Raw genomic sequence first — 25,293 nt, 5'->3', positions numbered from 1 at the left:
GCAATATTTGGCCAGACGGAATGTTTATCCCATAATAAAGAGGAGGACAATAGGGGGGCTCTGTCGTAACTGTTGCTGGCGGGGGATGGAGGGGTGGGTGGGTGTCACAAGCTTCAAAACATCAGCATCACACTCCTCAAAACCAGACTCACCCACAGCTGACAACACCACAACTACACATAAATAAGCCATTCGAGAAACAGATCTTCGAGCTGGAAAAAGGGCCTGTCAGCATAACAAAACAAGCTATTGCTGGACCTTTTACATTTTAAGTTTGACCAGAGGAATAACATTTCACCTGCAGTTTAACATTTAGCTGAAGAACATGACTGGAACTCTGCTGCTACTGATCTGCCTTGCTGTCTTCACTGCAGGTAATTTATATTTAAAAAACCCCCCAAAAAACCGTCATAGCTGATTATTTAATCTCAGACAGCTCTTTTCTTTAAAAAAAAAAAAAAAAAAAGTCGCCTAATGTGAAGGGAGTGTGGGGATATCATGTTATTTTTTTTCTGGTCGTTTCAGATGCCGAGGACAAATCAAGGACGGCCGCTTACAGGAGGGTAAGGGAGCGTTGAAGAAATGTTGAATCCAATATTTCTGCTCTTGCTCATTGTCTTCCTCACTCTCATCCATTCACCCTTCTGATGTTGTTTCCAGCCCTCGTGTGCTGGTATGAGTGCAACACAGGCTTGTCCCCTAAACTACTCTCCTGTATGTGGGAACGATGGCATCACTTATCCCAACGAGTGTGCACTCTGTGTACACAAACTGTGAGTGGGCTCTTGTGTATTTAAGATTTGTTTGTTTGTGTGTACGCTTGCTGTGTTCCTATTTTTTTTGCTTTTGTTTGTGTTGTTTTGCTTAATGCTAAACGTCTTGTTTATAAAATATCTGTTTATGGTGCCCTTTGAAGATTCTTCTGAAAAGTTTCTTTGAGAAATCGATATATGTAAAATTCTGGGATTTATATGTAATTGTACTTGTTGCAGTTCTAACTCATGTTATCCTTTAGGGCGACCAGTGCAGATATCTTGATTGTGAAAGATGGACCATGTTGAAGAGGTGTTGTGACTCCTTCCTGAAACCATCATCACCTCTTCTTTGTTATTTGTGATTGTTAGAATAGTACAAACTCATTTTCTAAATATCATATATATATATTCACATATACTACCGTTTTATATATTACGCAGTTGGTCATAACAAGATGATTATATACAATTATTAAAACAGTCATATAAATGACCAATCTTTCCAAGAATTCTTTGTTAGTACATATCCAAAACTTTTCTGTGTTTCTATTAATTCTTAGTGTGAAGCTGAAAGTGATCAATAGTATTTTTTAGTATTTGATCAATTAGTTTTTTTTGGTTTGGCTGTTTTGTAAGGTACTGCTAGTCCCTGAGTATAGGTATACCATGGCTTGTTTTTCAGACTATAGCCTTCTGGTGTTAAGCATGGCAGTAAAGCAAGAGAAGATGTGCTTTTGGATTTTGTTTGACTGTTTGACCGTTGTATTACTGATCATGTTTTCCTCTGCAGGAGTAAAAGTTCTTTATCCACAGCCTATATACATATATTTCAATATATATAAATATATGAGCAATATATATATTAATATAGCTCATATATAAGATGGGGTTTGGTGAAAATTGTGTTTTCTGAGACAAATTTTGAATTTGGGAAAACTATGAAGCATTTGTAGTAGCACAAAAACAGAGGCAAGTGCACCTATTTTTCAACATATTCAAAGTTTATGGCAGCATAATTTTATATAAAAAGTATTAAAATGTGTGCTTGCAAAAATGTATAATTTTTATCCTCAAGATAACCTGTAATAAAATTTGGTGCTCCATGTTTTTGTTATACAAACAGTTGTTGCAAAAATCTGTGGTGATATCAGAGAGTTATTTCTTATTCTGCAAACTGGGGGTCACACACCACATATCATTATGGCAGAAATACTGTAACATTTTGTAAAAATGAAAATTCCTAGAGACCTTCGTTCATTCATTCATTCATTCATTCATTCATTCATTTTCTAAGCCAGTTATCCTAATTATGCTCGCAGGGGGTCCTGGAGCTTATCTCAGTGATCACTGGGCGAAAGGCGGGGAAACACCCTGAACAGGTCGCCAGTCCATCGCAGGACAGACATACAGACAAAGCACATTCACGCACACATTCATACCTATTGGCAATTTAGTATCTCCAACTCGCTCAATTGCTTTAATTGTGACACTGTAGTATCCTGTGGAAGCTAACGGAGGCGCTGTAGGCCATTTACTTCAGTTTCGTCGTATAGTACTTCCGGTCAAGCCGCAAAACATATTGCACTCAAAAACACACATGTGCTCACCGATATTTAATGATGCAGAGCTGTTTCAAAAATAAAATTGGTGACGTTGTATTGCCTGGCGATATATTTTCATTTGAACTGCCAGTCACAGAGGACGGTAGCGTAAAAGCGGAAAAAATAATATGCGGACCAGGGCTACGTCGGAACGGAGATGAAGTTCTTGTGTGTAAAAGCGGCATTCTTCGTCATAAACAGCCCAATCTATATTGGATAGACTCTCAACAGAAACGGGTAATGTGTCTCATACTGCCGTGTAGAATGAAGTGTGAATTGTCTTAGTCACACAGTATACCATGCACAACTTCTCTAAGTTTTAAGTGTCACGTGGGTTCCACCTATTCAATAACATAGCGACAGCTAGACTGCGTCTTTAACATTATTGGTCGCTATGGAAAATAAACTGAGATGAATTTAGTATTAATTGATAATTTAACAGTTCTTTGAGTACTGGGTTGATATCTGTTTATAAACGTTCGTCATCTTTACACGGAATACTTTCCGGCAACACTTAGCTTAGCCTCATTGATTCTTCCCATTTTAACAGTATGTTCCAGCCAAGGGTGAGAGTGTGATTGGTATAGTGACAGCAAAGTCAGGAGACATCTTCAAAGTAGACGTGGGAGGAAGTGAACAGGCATCCTTATCGTATCTGGCGTTCGAAGGAGCCACCAAGAGGAACCGACCCAATGTGCAGGTATGGCTGGTCTTGACGTGAACTCTTGTCAGTACAGTAAGAACGCGAGCTATCCTTTTTTCCCCCAGAGCCAACTGGATATTCTTTGCTTTTAAAATGTATTCATACTGTGTATTTTGCGATTACAGGTTGGTGACCTGGTTTATGCACAGTTCATCATTGCAAACAAAGACATGGAGCCAGAGCTGGTGTGTATTGATAGCAATGGAAAAGCCAATGGAATGGGAGTGTTTGGAGCAGACGGATTTCTCTTCAAGGTTTCCCTGGGGCTAGTACGCAGGCATGTATACGCTTTATAGTGTCAGCATGTAAAAACAGGTGACAACACCTCAAACAACGACTTTCACTGAAACGCGTCACGATCTTTGCTCTGAATTACGAAGTGGTACTCCTCGAGTTCCATCTAGATGAAACACACCAAGCACTTTTTTAGAGAGAATATTTCTTATGAACTATTTGAGGTATTTATACACAAACAGTGTGTGATTTGGCAGAAAATCCAAGCATTATGTTACATATCCACTGTCATGGAATATATATTTATACACACATACATACATACATACATACACACATATATATATATGTGTGTGTGTGTGTGTGTGTGTGTGTGTGTGTGTGTGTATATGTATGTGTGTGTGTATATATATATATATATATATATATATATATATATATATATATATATATATATATATGTATATATATATATATATATGTATATGTATATGTATACACACACACACACGCACACATATATATATATATATACACACACACACACACACACACACATATATATATATAGTATAATATATAAAATTGCTTATTTTTTAGACTGTTCACTGTCATTGAAATTTAGAAATAGCATAAATAGCTGACTGTTAGTAAGACTGCTGTGGCATGCATCCGTGTGATGCTTTTTCTTGCTGCACACAGGTTACTGGCTCCTCAGAGTGAAATCGTGAAAGACCTGGAGAAGCTTTTCCCCTCTGAGATAGTGGTGGGCATGAACGGGTGTGTTTGGGTCAAAGCCAAGACTGTTCAGCAGACTCTTATTGTGGCCAATCTCATTGAGAGCTGTGAGAACATGACAGCGCAGCAGCGACAGGCACTCTTCAAGAGAGTTGCCGATGGCAACCTCTGACGGACTCTCAGAAAACAACAACAACAAACAAACCAAGAAACTCAGCTCTTGTTCACAGAGCAGCCATCTCAGATTGACAGTAATGTGATGTTTTGTTCTTGTTCTCCAGCAGGTTGCTCTTCTCCTTCTGCACGACAGACTTATGCAAAAGAGATAAAATGGTTTATACTTGGGTGAAGAGAAATGAGTATTAGTGCCCAAAGTGGGTAATCTTATTTCACTGTCACTGCCGGACAGAATCGTTCCAGCACTGTTGGCGTGGTTCTGTCACTTAAAAATGCTGAGTGTAAGAGTGTTTTTTTTTTTGTTTTTTTTTAATATTTTTTTTACAAAATAAATAAGAGCTTATTCAAGAATCTCTGAAAATCATGGTAATTTCTCTCTCACTTTTACTCGTTCTTTCTGCGTATTAAGCCAGCCCTCATTTTGAAATTTAGTGTTATGTTTTTCTATTTTAAATACATAACCATTTAACATTTTAGAACCTGAAGTAACATACGTGAGGTCCCTCACCTATTTCATTTCGCCTTTGAATTCTACCTAGGCATACTCCTCCCTTTCACTGTATTTTATATTAGCAGTGCACTTCCAGACCATAACACAAGAGTAAAAATGACATCACAGGGTGATGCGCGCGCACACACAAAAAGAGATTAATCATCAACTTTGGGAAGAGCAAGCTAAAAATCAATTAATATTAGGCAATGCTGGAGGTAAGAAATAAATCTACGAGCAGCCACCGGTCACTTGGTCAGGGTAGGAGTGGACTGGTGAACTGTGCTGGGCAGGTTGTGGGAGTCTATGTGAGCTGAGGAGCTGTACTGACAGTGCTTAGTGACGTGTTAGATGGACTTGTTTTCTTTGTGTGCAGTCAGTTTGGTTTACGCCGGTTTCTACTGTGACAAGCGACTGTTGCCTAATTCAGTGCGGTCCAGTTGATCGTGCCCTCCTTTTAGTCCAGTGTCCATTTGAGCGCAGAACGTGGAATGACTGGCAGAGCTTTTCCAGAGACTTCTATCGGATCATATCAGCTGATAGAAGGGTGGACTTCGAAGTGGTGAGACCTTTTTGTAATTTGGTTTCTTGACTTTAATTATGAGTAATTTATATAAAACTGAGTTCTAATTACATGAACAATTTTCAGACAAGTCATTGTGTTCGTCTTAGCCTCCTGAGTGCCTGCATTTGATATTCAAATGCTATTTTTCAAACAATAACAAGACTGACCAGCTCTTGGCCATGCTCTGTACGAATTACTTTCCGAGAAGAGAACATACTTTGAATTTAAGTGCAATATTTTTATATCCACAAGGGGGAGCTTCATTTGTCTTCTTGTTGCATTTAGCTGTGCAGTTGCAGGAAGTGACATTAGCAGTTGGGAGGAGTTTTCAGGACTGAAAGAGTAAAAGGCTCGTCAGATATTGAGCAATACGCATTAAAGCTAGAGTCATGGGATACTCTCTATGCAGAGATTTGTTAATGTTTTGCTAGTGCTGTCTGCAGTTTCAGAATGAGGTTATTTTAATCCCATTTTTATGTTATAAATGTGAAAAGTCACATGTAACTTATCATCATGACGTTGAACACTTAACAAACCAGGAATAGATTTTCAGCGTTACACTTGGCAACATCTGTGAAATTTCTCACCTTTTTACATTATCTGTGAAATCTCTCTCTTGCCCTCTCTCTCTCTCTCTCTTTCTCACGCACACGCTGTTGCAGAGAGCCAAACTTGCCCATTCCTGGCTGTTTCTTTTGAAACTTCCTTTTAGAGGAAAGGAACTTACTTTTGCCTTCAAATATGAGGCATTCATATGATTTCAAGCATAACCCATGAGATCATTCTTTATTTAACCGTATTATTGACTTACTAAATAATTTACAAACCCTTTACTCTGGCTATCCAAGAGTCAAAACAAAATCATTTATCAAATTAATGTCAGTACACTCCCAATAAACACATGCAACTCAAGAAAATACCCTTACACTCCACGTAGTACATATACTCTATATATTTTAATTGAAGAGTACGTCTATCATAATGGTTTTATAAAGTGCATGGAAGATATCCTTAAATGGTGCATTTCATAACAACAGGAAAGCACATCATGTGTAGCAGTGCCACGTTGTTGTGGAGAGAGTTTCATCTTGTTTAAGTCATTGTTTCCATCAAAAAAGTGGTGCAAAACTCCAGAGAAGGACAGACTGAGGCTTTTTGATCACAGACCTGCTGATGGTAATGCTAGTGCTTTTTCCCCCCCCCTTAAATGCAACTTTTTTTTTTTTTTTTGACTGGTTAGTCTGACGACACACTCACATCCTCTCAGGCGTCGTTCAGTGGCCACAGTTCTCTGTTTAGCACGCTCACCTGACCACAGAAACCGGTTGTCAGCCCCCCGTCGAAAGAGTGTGAGTGTTTAAATGAGAAGGCACTCAGTCCAACCTCGCTCGAGGTCAGCGACGTATCGCGATGTCGATGGTTTCGCTGGTAGTCTTGTTCCTGCCTTATGAACAAATCAACACACTAATAAACAAGGGGCCATCTGTGATGGAATACATTTCTTCATCCACACTTACTGTGTCTATGTGTGTGTGCGTGTGTGTGTGTGTGTTTGGAGCGTAGAGTGGATTTAAAACTTTGCCAGAGCAAAGTGTGGGGCCTGTGATGCTCAGCAACAGAAGAAAAAAAAACTTCAAATCACATCTGTTGCACATTAGATGAACAGCCTGCAAAAACTCATGCAAAGAGGCTGAAGCCCAAGGCTATCAATGGTTAACTATCGTGATTCACTCCCTATGTGTTTAATGGTCGATCGAGGACATATAAAATACCACATGACATCTTTTAATTAGCGCAGTCAAAAGCAAAAAAAAAAAAGTGCCCAAATTTTATTCAGCTTCACGGTACGCATATCACCTAACCTTAGTCTTTGATTTTTGTGTGGTGATGATCTTTTTGATGTATCTCTGTGATCATTAGGATAGAGGGAAGAAATTCCCTCAGTGCAACAGTAGTGGCGTTGCGAAATCGCGCCGTGAAGTACAGATCTTTTTCTGGTGTTTCTCTGAACGTACTTTGACATTCAGAATTACCATCTAGTTTGTTCCCTTCCTTATAAGAAACCAGAGCAGGCTTGAGAGAGCTGTGGTTATGAGTAACATGGTGAGAACTTAGCTCAACAGTTTTAAGGGAATCCATCCAGACAAAACTGAAACGAGAACCTTACTCATCCCATTACTATCAGTATGTTCTCAAGGCTGATTGAGACGTTACTATTTTCATTTCTGGTCTCCGTTTCCCCCTTAATACCTTTGGTTAATACGTAAACTCTTAAATGAAATGTGCCGGTTTGTAGCTAACTCAGAATAATTGTAAGCAGCATAAGAATCTCTGCAGACCTATTTGCCTATCATTATGATTACGATTTGCATGCACTGGAAATCTATGGTATGATTTGCATACAGAGGAAATACAGTTGTTGGATTTGTCTTGATAATAGTGGTGTGTCATTTGTCCACTTTACCTACTTTAGTCTCAGAACAGATATATAGACAGAGCGATGACTGAATATTACCAGTGTTTTGGGTGTAGGTTACCTCAGCTCCAGTAACCCATATTCACCTCTAGTCAAGAAAGGGGTCCAGAAGGAGTCTGAACGGGGGGGGGCACTACTCAATAATTCATTATTTTATAGCATTATACAAGTGTTGCTGAAGTCAAGATTTAGTCCTACATCAAAGAAAATCTGGATGATGTACGTTTTAAATGACATGGAGACCTGTAATTGTTACAAACAAAATACCTTCCTGCTTTTTGAAACGTATTCTTTGATATTATTTGGCTTTCCTCTTGCTCTTTTCAGCAATTGTGATCTACAAAATTCATTGTGTGTTTGAGTGTAAATGAACGTTCCGTCTGCTCATGCAATATTCCAACAACGTCTTCCCAGTCTGCATATTCCATGAAAGCGCATTTATGCTTCCCCAGGGACCCAGACTGCAGAAACTCGCTGCGTCGCGGACCCCGCACTCAGTGCCAAAGAAAATATTCTCTCTGAAGCGCGAGTATTAACCAAACGCTTTCAAGCGAGAAATAAAAACTCCTCTGAGACTTGAACAACAAACACGAGATGGATACCGACACACTCGATCTCTGAACCGACACGATGGTCCGTGCTCCTCTCAGTGACAAAGCAGTGTTTAGAATAACAAGCAATTCACACTGAACACTTGCCCCCTTGTTGAAATGTTAAGGGTTTTTGAACACAATTAAACAGACATGTGAAAAATGTCTCTAATTCAAAGCCCTGCTATCTCCCCACTCTCACCTTGCTCCCCTTGTAGACCAGGAATGGTTCTTTGTCTTGAGCGTGTCTTTGAGCAACAATAATTAACTTGATTTTATGAGGGGATACCACCTGGTCCTCTTCTTTTTCTGTTCACCTGAGGGCCAGTTACGTCACTATATAAACAGGCCTCAGACCCTTTACATATTTCTGGGAGACAGACTAAAAGTTTCTCAACATGTCTTTTAATATACTTTTAACCAGCTTATGCAAATCTTACCAGAAAATGTGTTCTGTGCGCATACATACAAAACATATTGCTGTGTGGTGACTTTAACTGGATGAATACTTGTGCCGAACTGAAGCCTTACGGACATTACTTGTTTTTTTTTTATATATATATATACACCAATATCTTCCTCATCTTCCTCTTCTGCGCGGCTGTCCAAGCCTTCCTCTAGCTTCTGCCTGCCAACGTCTTCCACATCCATTTCCAAAAACTCCCCTAAAACACAAACAGATGTCTGCAGCAAATTGGATGTGCCTCTGCTCCTCATTAGCCTTTACAAGGCTGGCGTTTCTCAGGCTACTTGGATCATGCGGATCTAGCGCTGCCAAGCAGCAGAAAAAGGAAATATGAAACTGGGGAAAAAAAAAAAAACAACAACACACACACACACACACACCGACTAGGTAAAGTATTCCCCTCCACAGTTCCTTAAGCCCACAACTGTTCTCCTTCTCCTGGATCTCCAGGTAGGCAGCAGTACCACTGTCTCAGCGTTTGCTCCAGTGCGGGGAGTCTGGGAGAGAGGATGTCTTTCCCAGTTTAAAGAAGGGTTGTCTGCCCTCCCGCTCCTCTGACCCCTCTCCTCAGGGCAAACACCTTCTTTAGCAGACCCTTAGTCACACACGCCCAGAGAGAACAACATGGAGGCTCAAGACCAGGGCTCTGGCATAGAGATGATGAAAAAGTGTGCCGCCAAAGTCGTATTTCACATGTTCAAATCATCAAGAGATGTTGAGTGGCGGAGGGTTCTGCGGTGGATGAACCTCTGTCGCCAAGAATCGGCTCGAAGGGGTTTGTCTGTTTTAGAAGAATTTTTTCATATTCTGGTCCGCACATAGGTTTCCACATACTGGACCAATGTAGCCAGATGGATCTGGAATTCTGGAGCAAGGTCATCACGCTCCCACGCAAGTAAACAATGCCTACTTGGAGTCTGTTTACATTAGCAGAAATGCAGCTGAGCTCAGAGCGACTTCTGGAAAGCATTAAGGGTGGCAGAAGAAGGTACTATTTGTTCTGAATCCACATTTTAATTATTACCGCGTCAAAATCATGGAAAAGCTCTTTTTTTATTTTTTTGGTTGGCTCCAAGGAGAAAAGGGTTTTGAGGGTTTTGTTGCCTTAATACAAGTAGTAAGCGGTCTCAATATTAATAGGGCATGATGTGAATATAACAGACAGTGAGAAACAGAGAGAATGAGAATGGGTTTTAGTCTCAGAAGCTGACTGTTGGACAGAAAGATACATTTGGCAGTCATCTCATGATGCACCCTAAGGTACTTCTGGTGAACTGCCTAAACCAAAATTTCCTGTTAGACAGCAAGGAGACAGTCAGGGACGTACTAGGTTAAGGAGGGAATTGGGGATAGAGATTGTAATGCATTGATTTTTATTAGATAAAAGGGATTTAATTTCAGTCATAACACTGAGGTGTCGGGCAGACTTGTAGAGCGATGTTTTCAGTCAGTTTGTTTTATGTCTGGTTTGAAGACTTTCCAAACAGAGTCTGGGAAGCTATTTTTGGAGTAGGCCTAGTTGATATTGATGGGGAGAACTGTTGGCAGGCTCAGGGAGCTGGTCCAACTTAAGTACAACATCCCAATTTTGTGTACATGAGAAACCGATAAGAGCAGTATAACTGCTCTGACTTCTAACACAAATATTCAAGCCCAAAATATGCACCGGTTCACAGACAAGTCGTTTACTGTTGGGCTGGTTTTCATTTCAAGTGAAAGGTTATAAATGTTTAATCTTTGAGCTAGTGATTAAAACCAATCACGTGATATTGAAATCCAGGCTAGTGTGTGTGGCGTTTTTCCTTGAAATCCTGGGGGGTATTTCAAGTACGTGGTTGAGTGACTAACCCAGATAAGTGACTAACTCAGAGTAAGTGGTAAAACTCCTAATAGAAGAGCCCTATGGCTTCATTCTCTTGGCAAAACAAAGCAATAGGGCTCTTCTATTAGGAAGTTTACCACTTACTCTGAGTTAGTCACTTATCTGGGTTAGTCACTCAACCACGTACTTGAAATCCCCCCCCTGTTGTAGTGAACCTCAGTTCAGTGGTGAGGTTCCTTGGAATATGTACTAGAAATGGTACATGTAGGTTGGTACCTCTTTTGAAGCATTTTGTTGACCAACTTTTAAAGGCAGTGTTCAAGAGCAAAGAAAGCAGATATTTCAAAGAGCAGCACTGGTGACACTTCCGTGATCAGTATCAGTGTTAGAAGAAGCCGCTTGAATATTCTGAGTGATTAATGAGATCTTATCAGAGACTGAAAAGCATTGCTTACATACATTTCAGTGCTGGACTTTTGTAGTAATTATAATCAAGATGATGGTAACTATGCAAAGATTACAAAATCAAAACCCAAACAAAACAATCAAAACAAATAATCAAAAAAAGTATTTCAGCACGTTAAATGTTTCAACATATGCTAAGTACCACGAGAGCACTGAAGAACATATGAGCAAAAATGTAGCGTTCATGTCACATTGAAAGAGAAACATTGACATGAATACAGCAGATACCCAAGACCTTTTGTCCAGATTTATACCCCGAATATTCAGCCAATACATCTGCAGAAGAATAAATCTATTTGAAAAATGAATGATCCTCTGAGACCAAACCAGACTCTAAAACAGCAATGCAGTAAAGAGGGCTTTCCAGCACATTCCTCTGGTGTGATCATGTGTTGAGGGAGTTAACTGTGCTAAAGACTATTAATCTTTTCTTGTCTCTGTGTTGTGGTGTGTGCTGGAGCTCCTAAATGATCCTGCCAAAGGGCTCGGTGCCACAAGGGGCAAAGTCAACTTTAGCCACACTGAGCTGCAGAACTACCACCAATCATTTGTCTTTGGCTGAGTGACTGATCCAATCAGCTTAACCTCTCCTTTCTTTTTTTTTTTTTTCCCTAAGACCCAGAATAAACGCAAAGACCTCAACCTTTATGACAGCTTCTGTCTATTAAGGAGATGAGGTTACAAGCACTAAAGTTTTAGACTCAAATGCTTCTGAACGATAGGACAGTGACTGTCAGTGTACAATCGAAATTAAAATGACGCTATGATGGATAGTTAAGATAGAGTTATAGCAATGGAAAATATCCCAAATTTACAAGTACAGATTTCAAGTCATTTGACATATGCAAATGCCATCTTCTTTTACCTGCCTAGAGTGGAGAAATACCCTTGGAAAATACATCCGAGGGACTCAGTATGGCTGTTTGTATATGGATTTTTTTTCTTTGGGCCCCTGTAACCCGTATCCCATGAATACATTCAAGCTAGATAGTGTCTGATGGGACGAAGTTGAACATTAACCACAATGACGGTAAATTACAGGCTTCCAAGTCTGAGTCAGTCTAATTTACCAGGAACAAAAACAGCGCGTATGATATAAAATGCCACACTGAAAGACACAGTCCAAGTGCAATAGCAGTTAAATGAAAGAAATTATGAATTATTACGCTTCATTAATTATTAAGCATGAGTTAAAAGAGAAAAATGCCATTTCTGATTGGCCCACTGCATAAGATGTGACTACTCCTGCTTTGCTGCGTGGACTTAGAAGAAGAAGAAATCCAATCTGGACTAGGTGTCAGGCTTCATGCTACCTGGCTAATTTCAACTGAAGAAAAGTAAGGAAAATTTTTATAAAACAACTACTGCCTGTCCAAACAGTGCATTATATAACTCTTTTATGTTGAGCAGCCAAAACTGCTGTTAGAAATCTCACAGCGAATACAAGAGAAGCGTCACAATGAGTTGTTCCTGCACTTTGAAGTATCAGACAAACAGGGTTTTGGGATATGACTGCCACCTACACTGAGTGAGAACCTATTACAACCTGTTCTGACACAGAGAAAAAAGGAAGTTGGGAACATGGAAAAATCATAAACAATTTAATATTATACATGATTTTGATCATTTTCAGAATTTCAAGAAAATTGCGGAGGACACAGAATAAAGTACAAAAAATAAACAAAGAACACAGACATTAAAAACAAAACAATAATCAATAAACAAGCGCTAAAAACCCCCAAAACAAACAAACAAACAAACAAACAAAAAAACCTGCAGGGAATTTTGGAGCAGATTATTTTTTTTCTTTAAATCTTTGTGCATAAGCCTTTTATCTTTGCAAAAATAACAAATAAACCTAAAGCTCAATTAAAAGGCAGGCATCTCAAACAAAGGCCATTGTCCAATGGATAGGAAATCTAGAAGAAGGAAACCAATTTTTTTTTTTTTTTCCCCCAAGGCACAATCTTAATTACTCTTGGATTGACATCAGACAGACTACAACATAGAGGCTGACTGTTGCTGTTGTTTTAGCCAAGAGAAAAAGAGAGAGAGCGAGAGAGAGGAGAGGAGAGGAGAGGTAGGTTCAGCTCGAGCCCTGACCGCCGTTTGGTCTCTGTTGCCTTTACGAGTCAGCAGAGAGCTTGCTGGGTTATGGCTGGAAGGTAAATGCAAATGGAATCATTTGGGGGGGGGGGGGGGGGGGGGGGGTGTGTGCTCCTGTATGGTAAAAATATCTTATGCTTTACTTTGACATTCTGTACATTATGTACCATGACAGTGAAAAGCACGTCGCCATCTTGAAAACCAGTTGAGAGAACAGCTGGAGAAGAGCTGACCTGTTAGAACAAACATACATGATATGCACAGCATTCATGTGCTCCGTTGGTGTTACTTCCTGAACCGGTCTACAACGAATGTGTGTGTGTGTGTGTCTTTTTTTTTTGGTCTTTGAAAACAGACCTTGTTGTTATGAATGAGGCCCCATTTGGGAAAGAAAGAAAGAAAGAAAAAAAAAGGCACATGAAACATTTACAGTTCAGACTTCTTTAAGACATGATTAATCTGAATGGCTTTTTTTTTCACCACACTGAACATCTGAAAACTTGTGCTTCCTCTAATATTGCCTACTTACATTCTTGAGCACGTCACTCTAACTGCAGCAATGACAAGAAGGAGAGACACGTTTGCCACATCAGTCTGATTGTACAGCCTCTGCACCATATACATTTATGATAAATAATAATAAAAAAACAAAACATTATAATATCAGTCCTGAATATATCAGAGCAATGACACTGATCAGCTAACTGGTGGAAGATTAAGGGCTTAATCTTAATCGATAGCTTTTGAAATGTCGCATCTTTCGAAAGTGAAACAAACTGCAAAAGCACTTTTTGGGGATACAAGGATAAGCTTCAAGCCACTTAGGTTTGCCTGACAATACATTTCTCTCTATACAACACAACCAGGCAAATACATTCTGATACCTGCAACAATTCCAACATTTAAAAGACGTCCTTCCAGCATCCTGAAATAGTGCTCTAATAATCACTGGAATCTAAAACATGTCGAATCCAAATATTATCCGATAAAAATAATTGTTGTCTAGGATAACACGCTCCATTTTTGCAACAGAGTTCTTGTTCAAATCAGGAACATTTGAGCACATCTGGTCCTGAACATGGGCAGCATCAGTGAGACCTCCACAATGAAAATCTACTGCTTTCCCTCAAGGACAATTCAACCAGCAAACTATACCCAGAAAATGACGATGAAGAGAAAGACATTAAATCAGACTGTTACTCACATTCCTTTTGCATGTCCCACAAAAACAACTGAGCACAAACAATTAGAAATTTTATTTAACTACTTTAGACAAATGGCTCAAAGATTTTTCAAGATTTTTGACAGTTTTCTCAGCAGCTGTCCTTAGTGCAGTAATGGTAGGGCTTATTTAAGCCAGGCTGAGGTCAAAGAGTCAGAGGGGACACAAGGCAAGACCTTACTGATCCAAACATGAGTGTGTTCTTCTCAGCACGCATGCTGCAGCATAGAGAAGGATGCCCCATCCTTTCTATTTTACCATTACTTGTGCAAAGATGGCTAGAAAAAGGAATATTTCATTTGAAACTTTTTTTTTTAAATACAAAAATAAGAAGTCACTTAAAAGTCACTAACTGTGGTCCAAAAAAAAAAAAAAAAAAATTGAAGGCACTTCTGACTTTTTGTGTCAAGGCACATTTGGTAACTGCATCCACTAGTGTAGATTGCACATAGAGTCTCAACAGTTTTCAATGTAGTGGCTATTTTGGAGCTTTGCCTACATCCACTGTAATTTTGGTGAAAAGCTGATCTTTCTCCACTTTGATCACTTTATAGGACAGTGAGTTGATGCCATCTTTATGCATGGTCTCTCTGGTGTGAGCGATTCTGTCAAACCTGAAAGAAGAGATGACAGTTAACCTTCCAAATGACAGACAGACAGACAGACAAGAACAATGACTCTGACAAAAGGAGCTGTTACACTGGTCATCACTGCCTATGTATAACATTTACACACTCTGTGTGTACAGTTCTTAACATTTGGTATACACATTGCAATGATTTTCCACTGGGACAGACTGACAGGATGTGTGAAGGCAGATCTAATAAAATTTTCATACTGGCAAGTGTGTAAGCCATACATTGTTATTCCAATCTGACAGTGCTTTAGCAACAAATATATATTTGTTCCCATTTAACAAGCTAAGGCTGTTTGAAGTACCGAATGTTCTTAAGCCCACTTAAATGTCTCCTCTTCCCATTTTCAAATAAACGAACAATTCTGCAGCTGGCTTTCTTTCTCCTGTAATAAAACTCTGATGAAGGGTGAGTTTTGTGTGCTGTTCCTGGATGATGAAAATACACATCCTATTCATAATTTATGACTGACAGGACCTTATTTAGCATCTGAACAGGACAATCCTCTTAAATACCAGAGATAAGTAACTAAAATAACTCTAAACCCAAAGAAAACATTAGGCTGTATGAAACTCATTTCATCTGCGTCATACCTTTTTATATTCTATTTTGTGCAGTAAGTACACAGAAACTACTTCAGATTACTATTTACAGTCACACATACGTATAAACACACACACACACACACACACACACACATCCTCACATCCTCTTTTGTGTGAGAGAAATTTCCTGAGGGTTAACTGCAGTGTTTAAAATTATTATTGACAATTCCCAGTCGTGCTCCAAGGCCGTGGCATTGACAATGAACCGCTGAGCCATGGGCTAGCTGAATAGACCATGCTGCCGGCCTACCTCTGAGGATTGGGGTCGTTTTGTTTGTCCCTCTCGTGACGAATCATTCTGCATTTCCCAATTGCTCCGCTGGGCCTCGATATGGACATCCCTTTGGAACTCAGCCTGAGAGAACAGGCAAAACATGTCAGATTTTCAACTTCCTTTCCTCTTTTTGTGTGTATGTGGGTGTGCCGTGGTGTGTGGTGTATGTTTTGGGTTGAGGGGTGGTGATGGTACGTTATGCCACACGTTACCGCCTTTGATTAAAAAAAAAAAAAAAAGAAAAAGCTATCAAAGTAGAAGCTGTTTTTTGTTTTTATCTGGTTTTTATCCCCACAGCGGTACATAACACTATCTCATTTTAACACGTTTTCCACTTTCAGTTTAGTCACAGCATCAGGTTTCAGCAGTGAGAGAATCCAGCTGGAGAAAACTTCCCCCGCGCTATGAACAACAATACCATGGAACAAAGTGCTCGTGTAGGGGCTGGCCTCAGGACAGGCTCTTTCCCCGCTGCTGCATTTCTCTGATATTTCACAGATGACAGGGCACCAGGGAGAGGCCAATTACCGCTCTTCAATTCTCACCAACTGTTTCAATAACTCCTTTTCACCTTAATATCCAAGGGCAAGGTTTCAATACATACACATACACAATTATAATGGGAGGCTCAAACTAACTAACCTTCAGTCGTTCATGGCTTTGGATTCTACTGAAAATATTCTATAACAAGAGCATAGTAACACAAAACTCACAAAGTTTCCAACACTTCTGCTCCCTGTTTTTTTGTTTTTTTCACCCTCTACGTGTGTGCGTGTGTGTGTGTGCTGCAGAGAGATAAGCCTCAGGGCCTGCTGACGCCTAATGTTGTCTGTATACTCTAAACGTTCTCTGACCTGTTATAGATGTCATCGTCCTCTCCTCCCCAGCCCCAGTAGTTGTTTGGGAAGCCGTTAATCTTGAGGAACTGGGACTTGCTCATGGATGACACCCCACCGAAGTACTGGTTGTACGGTAACCTAGAAGGAGGGAAAGAGCCTGGCTTAATTAAGAGTTGTCGGTTCACCACACGCGTCCCCTCAACCTCAAGTCAAACCTGGACTTAATACACACAAGCTGTATGTGACAGCGACCAAAACATGGAACACGAGTCTGAATTTGAGGAAACTGCAGCCTGCGGCTAGCTGCCACACAGATAGGAAATGTGTGCTTCTGCAGAACAGATGGTGGTGTGGTTGCCAAATGCTAACAGACAGAGAAGTCTATTAGCCATGATAATATCTACTAAAGGTTATTATTATGTGTGATAGTCTCCTCTGTGTGGTTCACAAGACGTTCCGAGGGACAATTGTTCCTGTTCCTTTTTTTTGTGTGTGCGTGTGTGTTTTTTTTTCCAAGCTTTGAGCATGTGTTCTCTTCATGTCTGAGGGTGTACGTGTTAAAAACACTTAAATTAACGTCTTGTGTCAAGTCAGTTCACAAGCAGCACATATGAGGCTCTAATCCTGTTTTCTTTAGAAGCAACTTGGAGCTGAAAAAACAAAACAAAACAAAACAAAACAAAACAAAACAAAAAAAACGGGGCTGTGATAGTGATGTAAAACTCCCTCATATTATAATTTAATGAGCATTGTGGTTTGTCTTTTGAGCCTATGCAGGTTTTAAAATGCTGTTTATAAAACTCGCTTTCTATTTGAAAAGAAAAGGTTTCACTTAAGTCTTTTTGTATGGGATTACTGTGCATACAAATGACCCTACAAAAGTAGACTTTCTGATGTCCTTCTTTAAACAGACTTCCTAGTCCAAATCACAGAAAATTGTAACCAGATGCGTTTGAAGTTCCTCGACAACTGTGCCATACACACGCAGTTGATGTGAACAGGAGAGAACACCATTAATAGTCTATAAAACTCAACCAGTGCACGCAGTGTGTGCTATTCTTTAGCACGTCATGCTTAAGGCTGTACCTGTGGTGCGTGGTTCAGGCTATGGAAAAAAAACAATGGATAAGCCCACCCCCAAAGTGAATCCCTCCCTCCTTTCTCTCTCTCTTCCTCTCCCGCACACACACACACACGTGCGGGGCAGAAAACACACGTAAAACTGCCGGTCTTTTTAAGACTCATATGTCAGATACTGTGCAGTCAAACCAAAGCTGGGGTCAGAAGCCTTGACTGTTTGATGTTTGCTCTGGAGGTCAATGGGAACACCCTTTTACCAGGATTGAGTTTCCTGACATGCACCAGGAAGGATAGGGATTCACTGCGTGTAACATTCTTCCTAAGGGCAGGCAGAACCATATGGCTGTTTCACAACAGACTCTCTGAAACGTGAATTGCAGTCATACACACTGGGAAAAAAAATGAGAAGTCTCACCCCTTTACTAAAGATGTGTACTTTTGGACTCAGATAATGTACTGTTATCAGTTTTACTGACACATATACTATGTCCCATTAAAAAACAAACAAAAAATAAAAAGAAAAGAAAAGAAAAGAAAAAAAGAAAGAAAAAACTAGCACCACCTTGCCAAGTCTGAGTAAGCCAAGTAAGGGTTAAATGCTAACGTCATGGAAAACAGAGGAGTCGTCGACCCAGCTGACTTTGCCTGCATCCAAATGAATCCCTTGAGAGCACCGGTGAAAACATCAGAACACAATGCCGTTAAAAGGGTAACGGGGAAATAGTCCACGATTTGACTGATGGAAAGGGCATGATAATGCATTACCTGAAGCCAAACTTGTCCATGGACACAGACAGGTGCCTAGGCTGACTGAAACATTTGTAAATGTTGCGGTCATCCATGGGAATGAGATCGACATCACTGAAGACAAAACACTCGTAGTCATACTCCTTCAGGGCCTCCATGTAACCAATGTTGAGAAGTTTGGCACGATTAAAAGTATCTTCGCCATCCTATAGGGAAAGGAGAAAGAGAAAAGTCAGGGCTCCCCTCCCGACACAAATAACAATATACACTCACAGTGAGTCGTGATAGTGGCTTCAGTGCCCTTGAATGTATAGCAACTGGTTAAATCAAAGTCCACCAGAATCCACAAGAAAAAAAAAAAAGGATGAGAAAAAAAAAAGTGTTGGTTTTATAATTATAGTGAATGGTCACATTGACGAGATTCTCAGCCACAACGTGCCTCAAGTGTTGTCAAACCAAATATTAGTGTACATGACAAAACAGGTCCGGGTGTGTCCAACACAGTTCAGTACACCTGTGCTTGAGAACGAACTCTGACACTTTCTCACTCTAATCGGGTTGTAAAGAAGACGAAAAAAGACTAATATGAAAAGCAAAGGCCAATATTCAAAGCACCTATCAACGCGTGTTTAAAAGCAGTTTGGGGTTAGGCACTAGCTATTTGTTTCCTCAAGCTATTTGTTACACAAAACACAGTCTGAAGATTGAACAGCCCACACTGGTCTCTTCTTGTAGAAGTCAATAACTTCTGAAGACATTATGCTGCATTTTGAAATCAGGAGATGAGTCAACCTAATTTAAGCAAGAGATAAAACAATTTATTTCTCTACTACAAAGACTGTTACTTCCTGATACAATTCCTGTCGAACTCTTGATTGCAAAACACCAAGCTTCCATCATACAAAGGTAACCAAATTCCAAACGCTCTAAGGTCACATGTATATCTTCGACCGTCCTACAAGTGGGTCATGTGGTTTTAAAGGCTCTCTTTTCCTCCTTTGGGGAGCGTTTTAAGCTTATGTCATGTAAATTATCCTAGAGAAAAAGCTCCCCTTAGACCACGATCTGTTCTTTAGTGCTTTATCTGCTTAGCAAACAGAAGTGGAGGTCTTTCTTATAGCACCAGGGAATTGGAATCAGACTCTCCAAACAGACAGGATACAGGTTGCTGGTGCTTTCTGATGGCACAGAGCAAAAAAAAAAAAAAGAAGAGAGAATCGGAGCATCCTGTTCTCTTTCAGCCTGGCCTGAGAGCTTTTCAACAGATATAATACCCATGGCTCGTATATCACTGGCTTTATCTTCCTGCAAAGCTTCATTGGAGGATCCATTCACATGGCGCTGAGCAAAATGCTAAAGACAGAAATGAGATACATTAAAGAACTACATCAAGAAATCAAAAGCTAATTGGAAAAAAAAACAAAAAAAACAGGATCGAGGGTGTGGGTTTCTAACTTATTTAAATGGAATTTGTAAATGACTTCACAAGAACATAGATTTGTGGTTTCTAAATGAACATCAGCGAGAAAAGGCCCAAATAACCGCCAAGATCATATGTTTCTGTACTTGTACATCACAGTCTCTGTTCTTTATCAAGAATAAGTGAGTGCAGAAAAAACAAAAAGAAACCAAAACAAAGGACAGAGAGAAAATCAAGAGACCCACATTACCAGTACAGAGATGCAGCCCCCCGGGGTCACATGACTAGCTGATCGGCCAGGAAAAGCAAGGAGTCGTTCTCACCTTTTCCTGCAGCGAGAGCCAATTGCCAAACGTCTGACATGCAAAAGGGGGGGGGGGGGGGGGCGGCGGTTTTGGAAAGGAAAGGGAGAGGGAAAAGAAGGTCGGGAGAGGAAACAAAATGGCAAGGAGAAGAGGAAAGATTGGGTAGCAAGGAGAACAAGAGAGAGAATAAAGAGAGATTTGATTTGAGCAGCACAGAAGTCAATAATCAGAATAAAGAGATAGAGAAGGAAAAAAAAAAAAAAAGAGTGAGTATCAAAGCTTTCTTGTTTGCCCTTCTCAGCAGTACTTCAATGTCATTTACAGCAGTATGGAAAAGTCATTTCAAGAGTTAGTCTCATTTACTCTGCCAAGGGAAAAAAAAAACAAAAAAAAACAAGCCTGTGATATTTTATAGTTCTCCATCCATAATACTAAGCAATATGAACGATTCAGACATCCAAAAATCTCCAAAAGCTGACCAACGTATCATTTTCCCCCTTAATATTCCCTGTATTATTAAACAGGGAATCAGCAAATAATGTACATTTATGTGCTTGTAACGTCGAGTCACATTATTCAGCCGTTTTTCAAATGACTTGTAGCCATGGAGACTGTGACTCCACTGCAGTGCGAAAACAGGCTGTGATATGATTATCTGGGTAGAGAGACTGGTGTGTCCGACCACTGGATGGCAACTCCCACAGACGGTGGTGTGTGCATATGCGACAGTTTAATCATAAGGCCAGTGTCGTGCCCTGTCCTTCAAGGACATAATAGTGCTATATCTGGTTCTTTATGACCTCTTATCAGAGGCTTGAATCATTGCTCCTGTTTGATACAATTATCTCACTGAGTTAAGCACCATGCCTACCAGCGTTAACATTAGATTCCCACAACTACCAGTATCACTCTCTATATTCGTTACAAAGCAGCAACCGTAAAAAACAGTCTGTGAAGTTAACAAATGTACCCACGGGTGTTAATACATTCATGTGAATGAAGGCAAGGCGTGAACAGACATACATGAACACTTCATGAAAACATACCAAGCAACAAGTAACAACTTGCTGATATATGGAATGTGGCAACTTATGGGTTTCTCTTCATCTGTTTACAATTGTTCAACAGAACAAGGTAAACAAAATTTGGAATGTTAAAAAAAAAACAAAAAAAAAACAACCAAAAAACAAAAGTCACAGAACTCAAATCACCAGGCTTCACCCACAAAATATTGTTAGCACAGTAAAATATACATTATATACATTATTATCAGTGTTCCTTATATTATTATAATCCTTGTAATGTTCCTGGTATATATGTGTGTGTGTGTGTGTGTATATATACACACATATATACATACCTATACATACACACACACACACACACACACACACACACACATATATATATATATTTAAATAAGCCAATATGCTATTCATCAAATTGCTAAAAAGCCTTTAAAAATCCTACCAAAATACAAACATTAAGATGCAACATTTCTAAAATGCAGCAACTTTCTGTCTGTGGTTTAATTTCAGTTTAATTTCTTCAGCAAAAGAAAATCAAGTTATGTAATCACACTTCGACCTGTGTTTCAGCTTAGCACTGGAACAGCACAGGGTTTGTGTGTCGCTCAGTGCTGTGTCAGGGAAGACAGGTTAAAAAGAGAGGGCCGACTGAAAAGCTGATGCATGCATGCTGAGAGAGACGTATTGTTTTTTTAACGTTTCATACAGTTTTCGTATGGCAGTCTGTCATATCATATTGGCTGTACAAACACGATTAACAGATAACAACAGGATCTACGGTAGGCAATCGAACTGAGAGTCTTAATGTATTTTAGAATAATCCAAGCCTATGGAGTGTGCCGGAGCACTGCAAACATGGAGTGATGTAGGCATTTGTATTGTTTTTCTATTGCTGCCTCTGAAAGAACTGATGAATGTATTTCTATACACAAGGCACTCTGTAAATCATTTGACAAATTAAAATCAACAGTCATTAAAGGCAGCGATGTACGACAATGAGCCAGCGCCATATCCACGCGGATTCTTATCAGATGCTTACGCCCCTGGGTTTGGTCGCCTTTATGTGTCACTTCTTACGAACACATTCAATCCGTTAAAAAGACCTCTATGACTCTCTCTGTTTTCCGTTACGTAAAAAACAAACAATGCAGAGAATACAGACCTGGTTGATAATGTAGACGCCATAGTCCAGCTGCTGACGCTGCAGGATAGGGTGGAGGTAGTAAAGCCAGAACTTGAGATGTTCGTCTCGGTTGCGAAAGGGGATAATGATGGCGACTTTCTGGAGAGCGATGCAGTCTTTGGGTTTAAAGCGTCCTCCCATTTGGATGGCGGGATTCTCTCTCCTTACCAGATCCAGAGTGACCGGCGAGGAGAACTCAACTCTTAATGGACCCACTGAACGAAGGGGGGGAAAAAAAAAAAAAAACGAGAGCATGGAGAGAAAACAAAGCGATGTCATTTGTTTAATGGTACATGTTTAGGGGACACAGTTGACCTACAGTCAGTTTTCTGATATTTTGAGCACTGTTTGGTTACTTGTATTCTCACCACTGCCACATACACCACCACACATCATCAATTAACCCTGATGGCAATTGTCCTCTGCGGTTAAAACTGAGCTGCTTTGAGATGAACGAACTTGGGACATTCTGTCCTAAGGACTTAGGACACTTTCAAGATGTTTAAGCCATGATCAAACAAGAGCTAAATCACAAGTGATAGATGAATTACACCGTACTCTATGTAGGTCATGTAACAACAGAGATTAAAAATCATAGCTCATACTGATCATTTTCCCATATTACCTGCAGCTTCAGTTCTTATGTTTCTCTACAAACCTACAGTTCAGTCAAACAGATTTGCAACTGTAATATCATCTCAATATAAAGGGTAAGTCTTAGTAATTTTGATAACTGTGCCACATGTGTTCAGAGGTCTCGTTAAAGAAAAAAAAAAGAAGACTTCTTTGAGAAGTCTGAAAAGCATTCAAGTTACCCACAGCTGCATAAACATTTCCTTGTTTTGTAATCTGATCCTAAAAAGCTAATTTAGTTTACGACAGACTGTTAATCACAACACTCAAACAGTTAAGTCAGTGAGTGATAGACAGTCTCAGAGAAAACGTCAAGATAAAACTCTTTTCAGGTAAAAAAAAAAAAAAAAATCACTTTCTTCCAAAACGGAGACATGCTCTCTTAACTCTGTACGTGAACAGTTGAAAACTTGTCACACGATCATCTGAGAGATAAGAGGTTAGGTCAGCTGCTTAATGTCATTACAACTAATGCCTGACAACCCTTTATTATGGGAGGACCGTACAAAACAGTGAATTACTGAGTAGACACACAAAATAAATTAAAATTAAAATGTATAAAATCTGATATACCACAGTTAATATGGTCAGTTTTTTAAGTTGCTCGTGAAGTGGAACTCAAACATCTTAGAGCATCCATTTATTTAAAAAGAAAAAAAAAAAAAGTTACGCAGAGTAATACTTACCTAAAAGCGGCGACGTTTCAGGACATTTGTCAAGGACTTTGGTGTTCAAAGTTTCATTCGAAACAATCAAATCAGACTTTGTTACATCGGTGTCTAATCTTTTCGCCTTGAATTTGCTTCGGTCTTGCTGATTTTGTACAAATGTTTGCCGAAAATCTAAGGTTCTAACGTAATAAACTAAAGTAACAGAGATATGAAGAAAACATAGGAGCACAACCAGTGTGCATGTCCTATGGAGAAGACTAAAATTTACTGACGAGTCTCGCACCATGATAACAATGGAAATATACAACTTACAGTGTACTAACCTCAAACTAAAGTTATACTGTTTCAACACGTTAATAAGGCTGCCTTATCAACAATAAACTAGCTAAACACCAGTAAATCACTTTATCTATGCGTGTTTCTGATTAACATGTTAAATATCAATGAGCTAAGCAAGCCTTGATGCCACTGTTGATGAATCCTAGAACAAGTTTTGCTGGGCGCGAGGGTAGTGACAACTAAATTATATTTCATGAGTTGCACCCACAATTCTATTATAGATACATATAAATTTATTAAGATACAGTTACATAACATTGGAGTGTTCTTCGAAATTTCATCATAATTTCAAGGTCGGTCCATGACTACTGTCACGTTACTTTCTTGGAAGTTACCTACTCAACGTGCTTCACAAAAGTTTTAAAGGCGTCGCTGACTGACACACCAATACGCTATGCTAACTGACTAATAATATTTAGTTCGCGCGAATTAAACTGACGCTACTGTTACTACCATCGACAAATGAAGTTAAGATTCTAGGACTCTTCTTGTCGGCATTTCATTACAGCGTTTCTCCTGTATAAACCGTTAAATCCATCCAAGGCGGGCGAACTTGAAGTACGACTTGTATCCACGCTTTAGACAACACCATCCACATAGAGAGAGTATTAGTAGCTAACACTTCAGGCTAATTAAGTAGCTACTTCCTCAACCGCTCGTTGCTGACTCCCTGAACTCCGAATGTAGAAAAAATCGGTCATATCTGTGCGGGTACAACTTCGACAACTTGTGAAGCCAGAGACTGTGTATATACAAAATGGCCTTCTTCAGTTAGAATTTTGCAAAATAATAGTCTCTCCGCGAAAATAATATGTAAACACTTTATGAACCACTTTAAACTGTTAACTGTCCACCAGTTTACATTATTTGACTGCATTTATAAAAATACTAGATTCAGTAATCAATATTGCATAAATAGAATGAATATAAGATATTACATAACAGCTGCATTTAGAGCATGTTCATTTTCATAGGAAAAATATGAATTTTAATATGACTCCGAAACATAACACAAATACGCCTTTAATCAGTCATAAAATAATAGTTTTCAACATTTCAAAGCAATCCATTTTCCTGAAACAGGCACCGATGTGCTCCAGCAGTTTCTTATATAAGTTTTTTTT

At 39.5% G+C, this 25,293-nt stretch overlaps 3 protein-coding genes across 3 annotated transcripts; 2 read left to right on the top strand and 1 right to left on the bottom strand.

Moving 5' to 3' along the window:
* The first annotated feature begins 325 nt into the window (after positions 1 to 325).
* Positions 326 to 1,061, top strand: LOC115806106 (probable pancreatic secretory proteinase inhibitor). Its single transcript, XM_030766847.1, has 4 exons — positions 326 to 374; positions 526 to 563; positions 661 to 773; positions 1,016 to 1,061. The coding sequence occupies exons 1-4, from the start codon at positions 326 to 328 to the stop codon at positions 1,059 to 1,061; spliced, it is 246 nt and encodes an 81-aa protein (XP_030622707.1).
* A 1,310-nt stretch (positions 1,062 to 2,371) lies between these two features.
* On the top strand, positions 2,372 to 4,443 carry exosc3 (exosome component 3). Its single transcript, XM_030766707.1, has 4 exons — positions 2,372 to 2,593; positions 2,907 to 3,056; positions 3,185 to 3,336; positions 3,996 to 4,443. Exons 1-4 carry the CDS (start codon positions 2,372 to 2,374, stop codon positions 4,201 to 4,203), a joined length of 732 nt encoding a protein of 243 aa, XP_030622567.1. The 3' UTR covers positions 4,204 to 4,443.
* Positions 4,444 to 14,332: 9,889 nt separating this feature from the next.
* Positions 14,333 to 24,341, bottom strand: b4galt1l (DP-Gal:betaGlcNAc beta 1,4- galactosyltransferase, polypeptide 1, like). Its single transcript, XM_030792775.1, has 6 exons — positions 23,846 to 24,341; positions 22,506 to 22,741; positions 18,609 to 18,796; positions 16,779 to 16,901; positions 15,901 to 16,005; positions 14,333 to 15,024 (listed from the first exon to the last, which is right to left on the bottom strand). Exons 1-6 carry the CDS (start codon positions 24,114 to 24,116, stop codon positions 14,889 to 14,891), a joined length of 1,059 nt encoding a protein of 352 aa, XP_030648635.1. The 5' UTR covers positions 24,117 to 24,341; the 3' UTR covers positions 14,333 to 14,888.
* Between the last annotated feature and the right edge of the window lie 952 nt (positions 24,342 to 25,293).

The sequence above is a fragment of the Chanos chanos genome, chromosome 2, assembly GCF_902362185.1.
Source record: "Chanos chanos chromosome 2, fChaCha1.1, whole genome shotgun sequence".
Lineage (NCBI taxonomy): Eukaryota > Metazoa > Chordata > Actinopteri > Gonorynchiformes > Chanidae > Chanos > Chanos chanos.
This window is presented reverse-complemented; position numbering and strand designations above follow the sequence as displayed.

Coding starts and splice junctions, on each gene's coding strand:
- exosc3 (XM_030766707.1), top strand. CDS start 2,372: ATGATGCAGAGCTGTTTCAAAAATAAAATTGGTGACGTTGTATTGCCT. Junction 2,594..2,906: donor TAGACTCTCAACAGAAACGG/GTAATGTGTCTC, acceptor CCATTTTAACAG/TATGTTCCAGCCAAGGGTGA. Junction 3,057..3,184: donor GGAACCGACCCAATGTGCAG/GTATGGCTGGTC, acceptor TTGCGATTACAG/GTTGGTGACCTGGTTTATGC.
- LOC115806106 (XM_030766847.1), top strand. CDS start 326: ATGACTGGAACTCTGCTGCTACTGATCTGCCTTGCTGTCTTCACTGCA. Junction 375..525: donor CCTTGCTGTCTTCACTGCAG/GTAATTTATATT, acceptor TGGTCGTTTCAG/ATGCCGAGGACAAATCAAGG. Junction 774..1,015: donor GCACTCTGTGTACACAAACT/GTGAGTGGGCTC, acceptor GTTATCCTTTAG/GGCGACCAGTGCAGATATCT.
- b4galt1l (XM_030792775.1), bottom strand. CDS start 24,116: ATGGTGCGAGACTCGTCAGTAAATTTTAGTCTTCTCCATAGGACATGC. Junction 18,797..22,505: donor GCGTCTACATTATCAACCAG/GTCTGTATTCTC, acceptor CTTTCCCTATAG/GATGGCGAAGATACTTTTAA. Junction 16,006..16,778: donor GACGATGACATCTATAACAG/GTCAGAGAACGT, acceptor CTGTTCTCTCAG/GCTGAGTTCCAAAGGGATGT.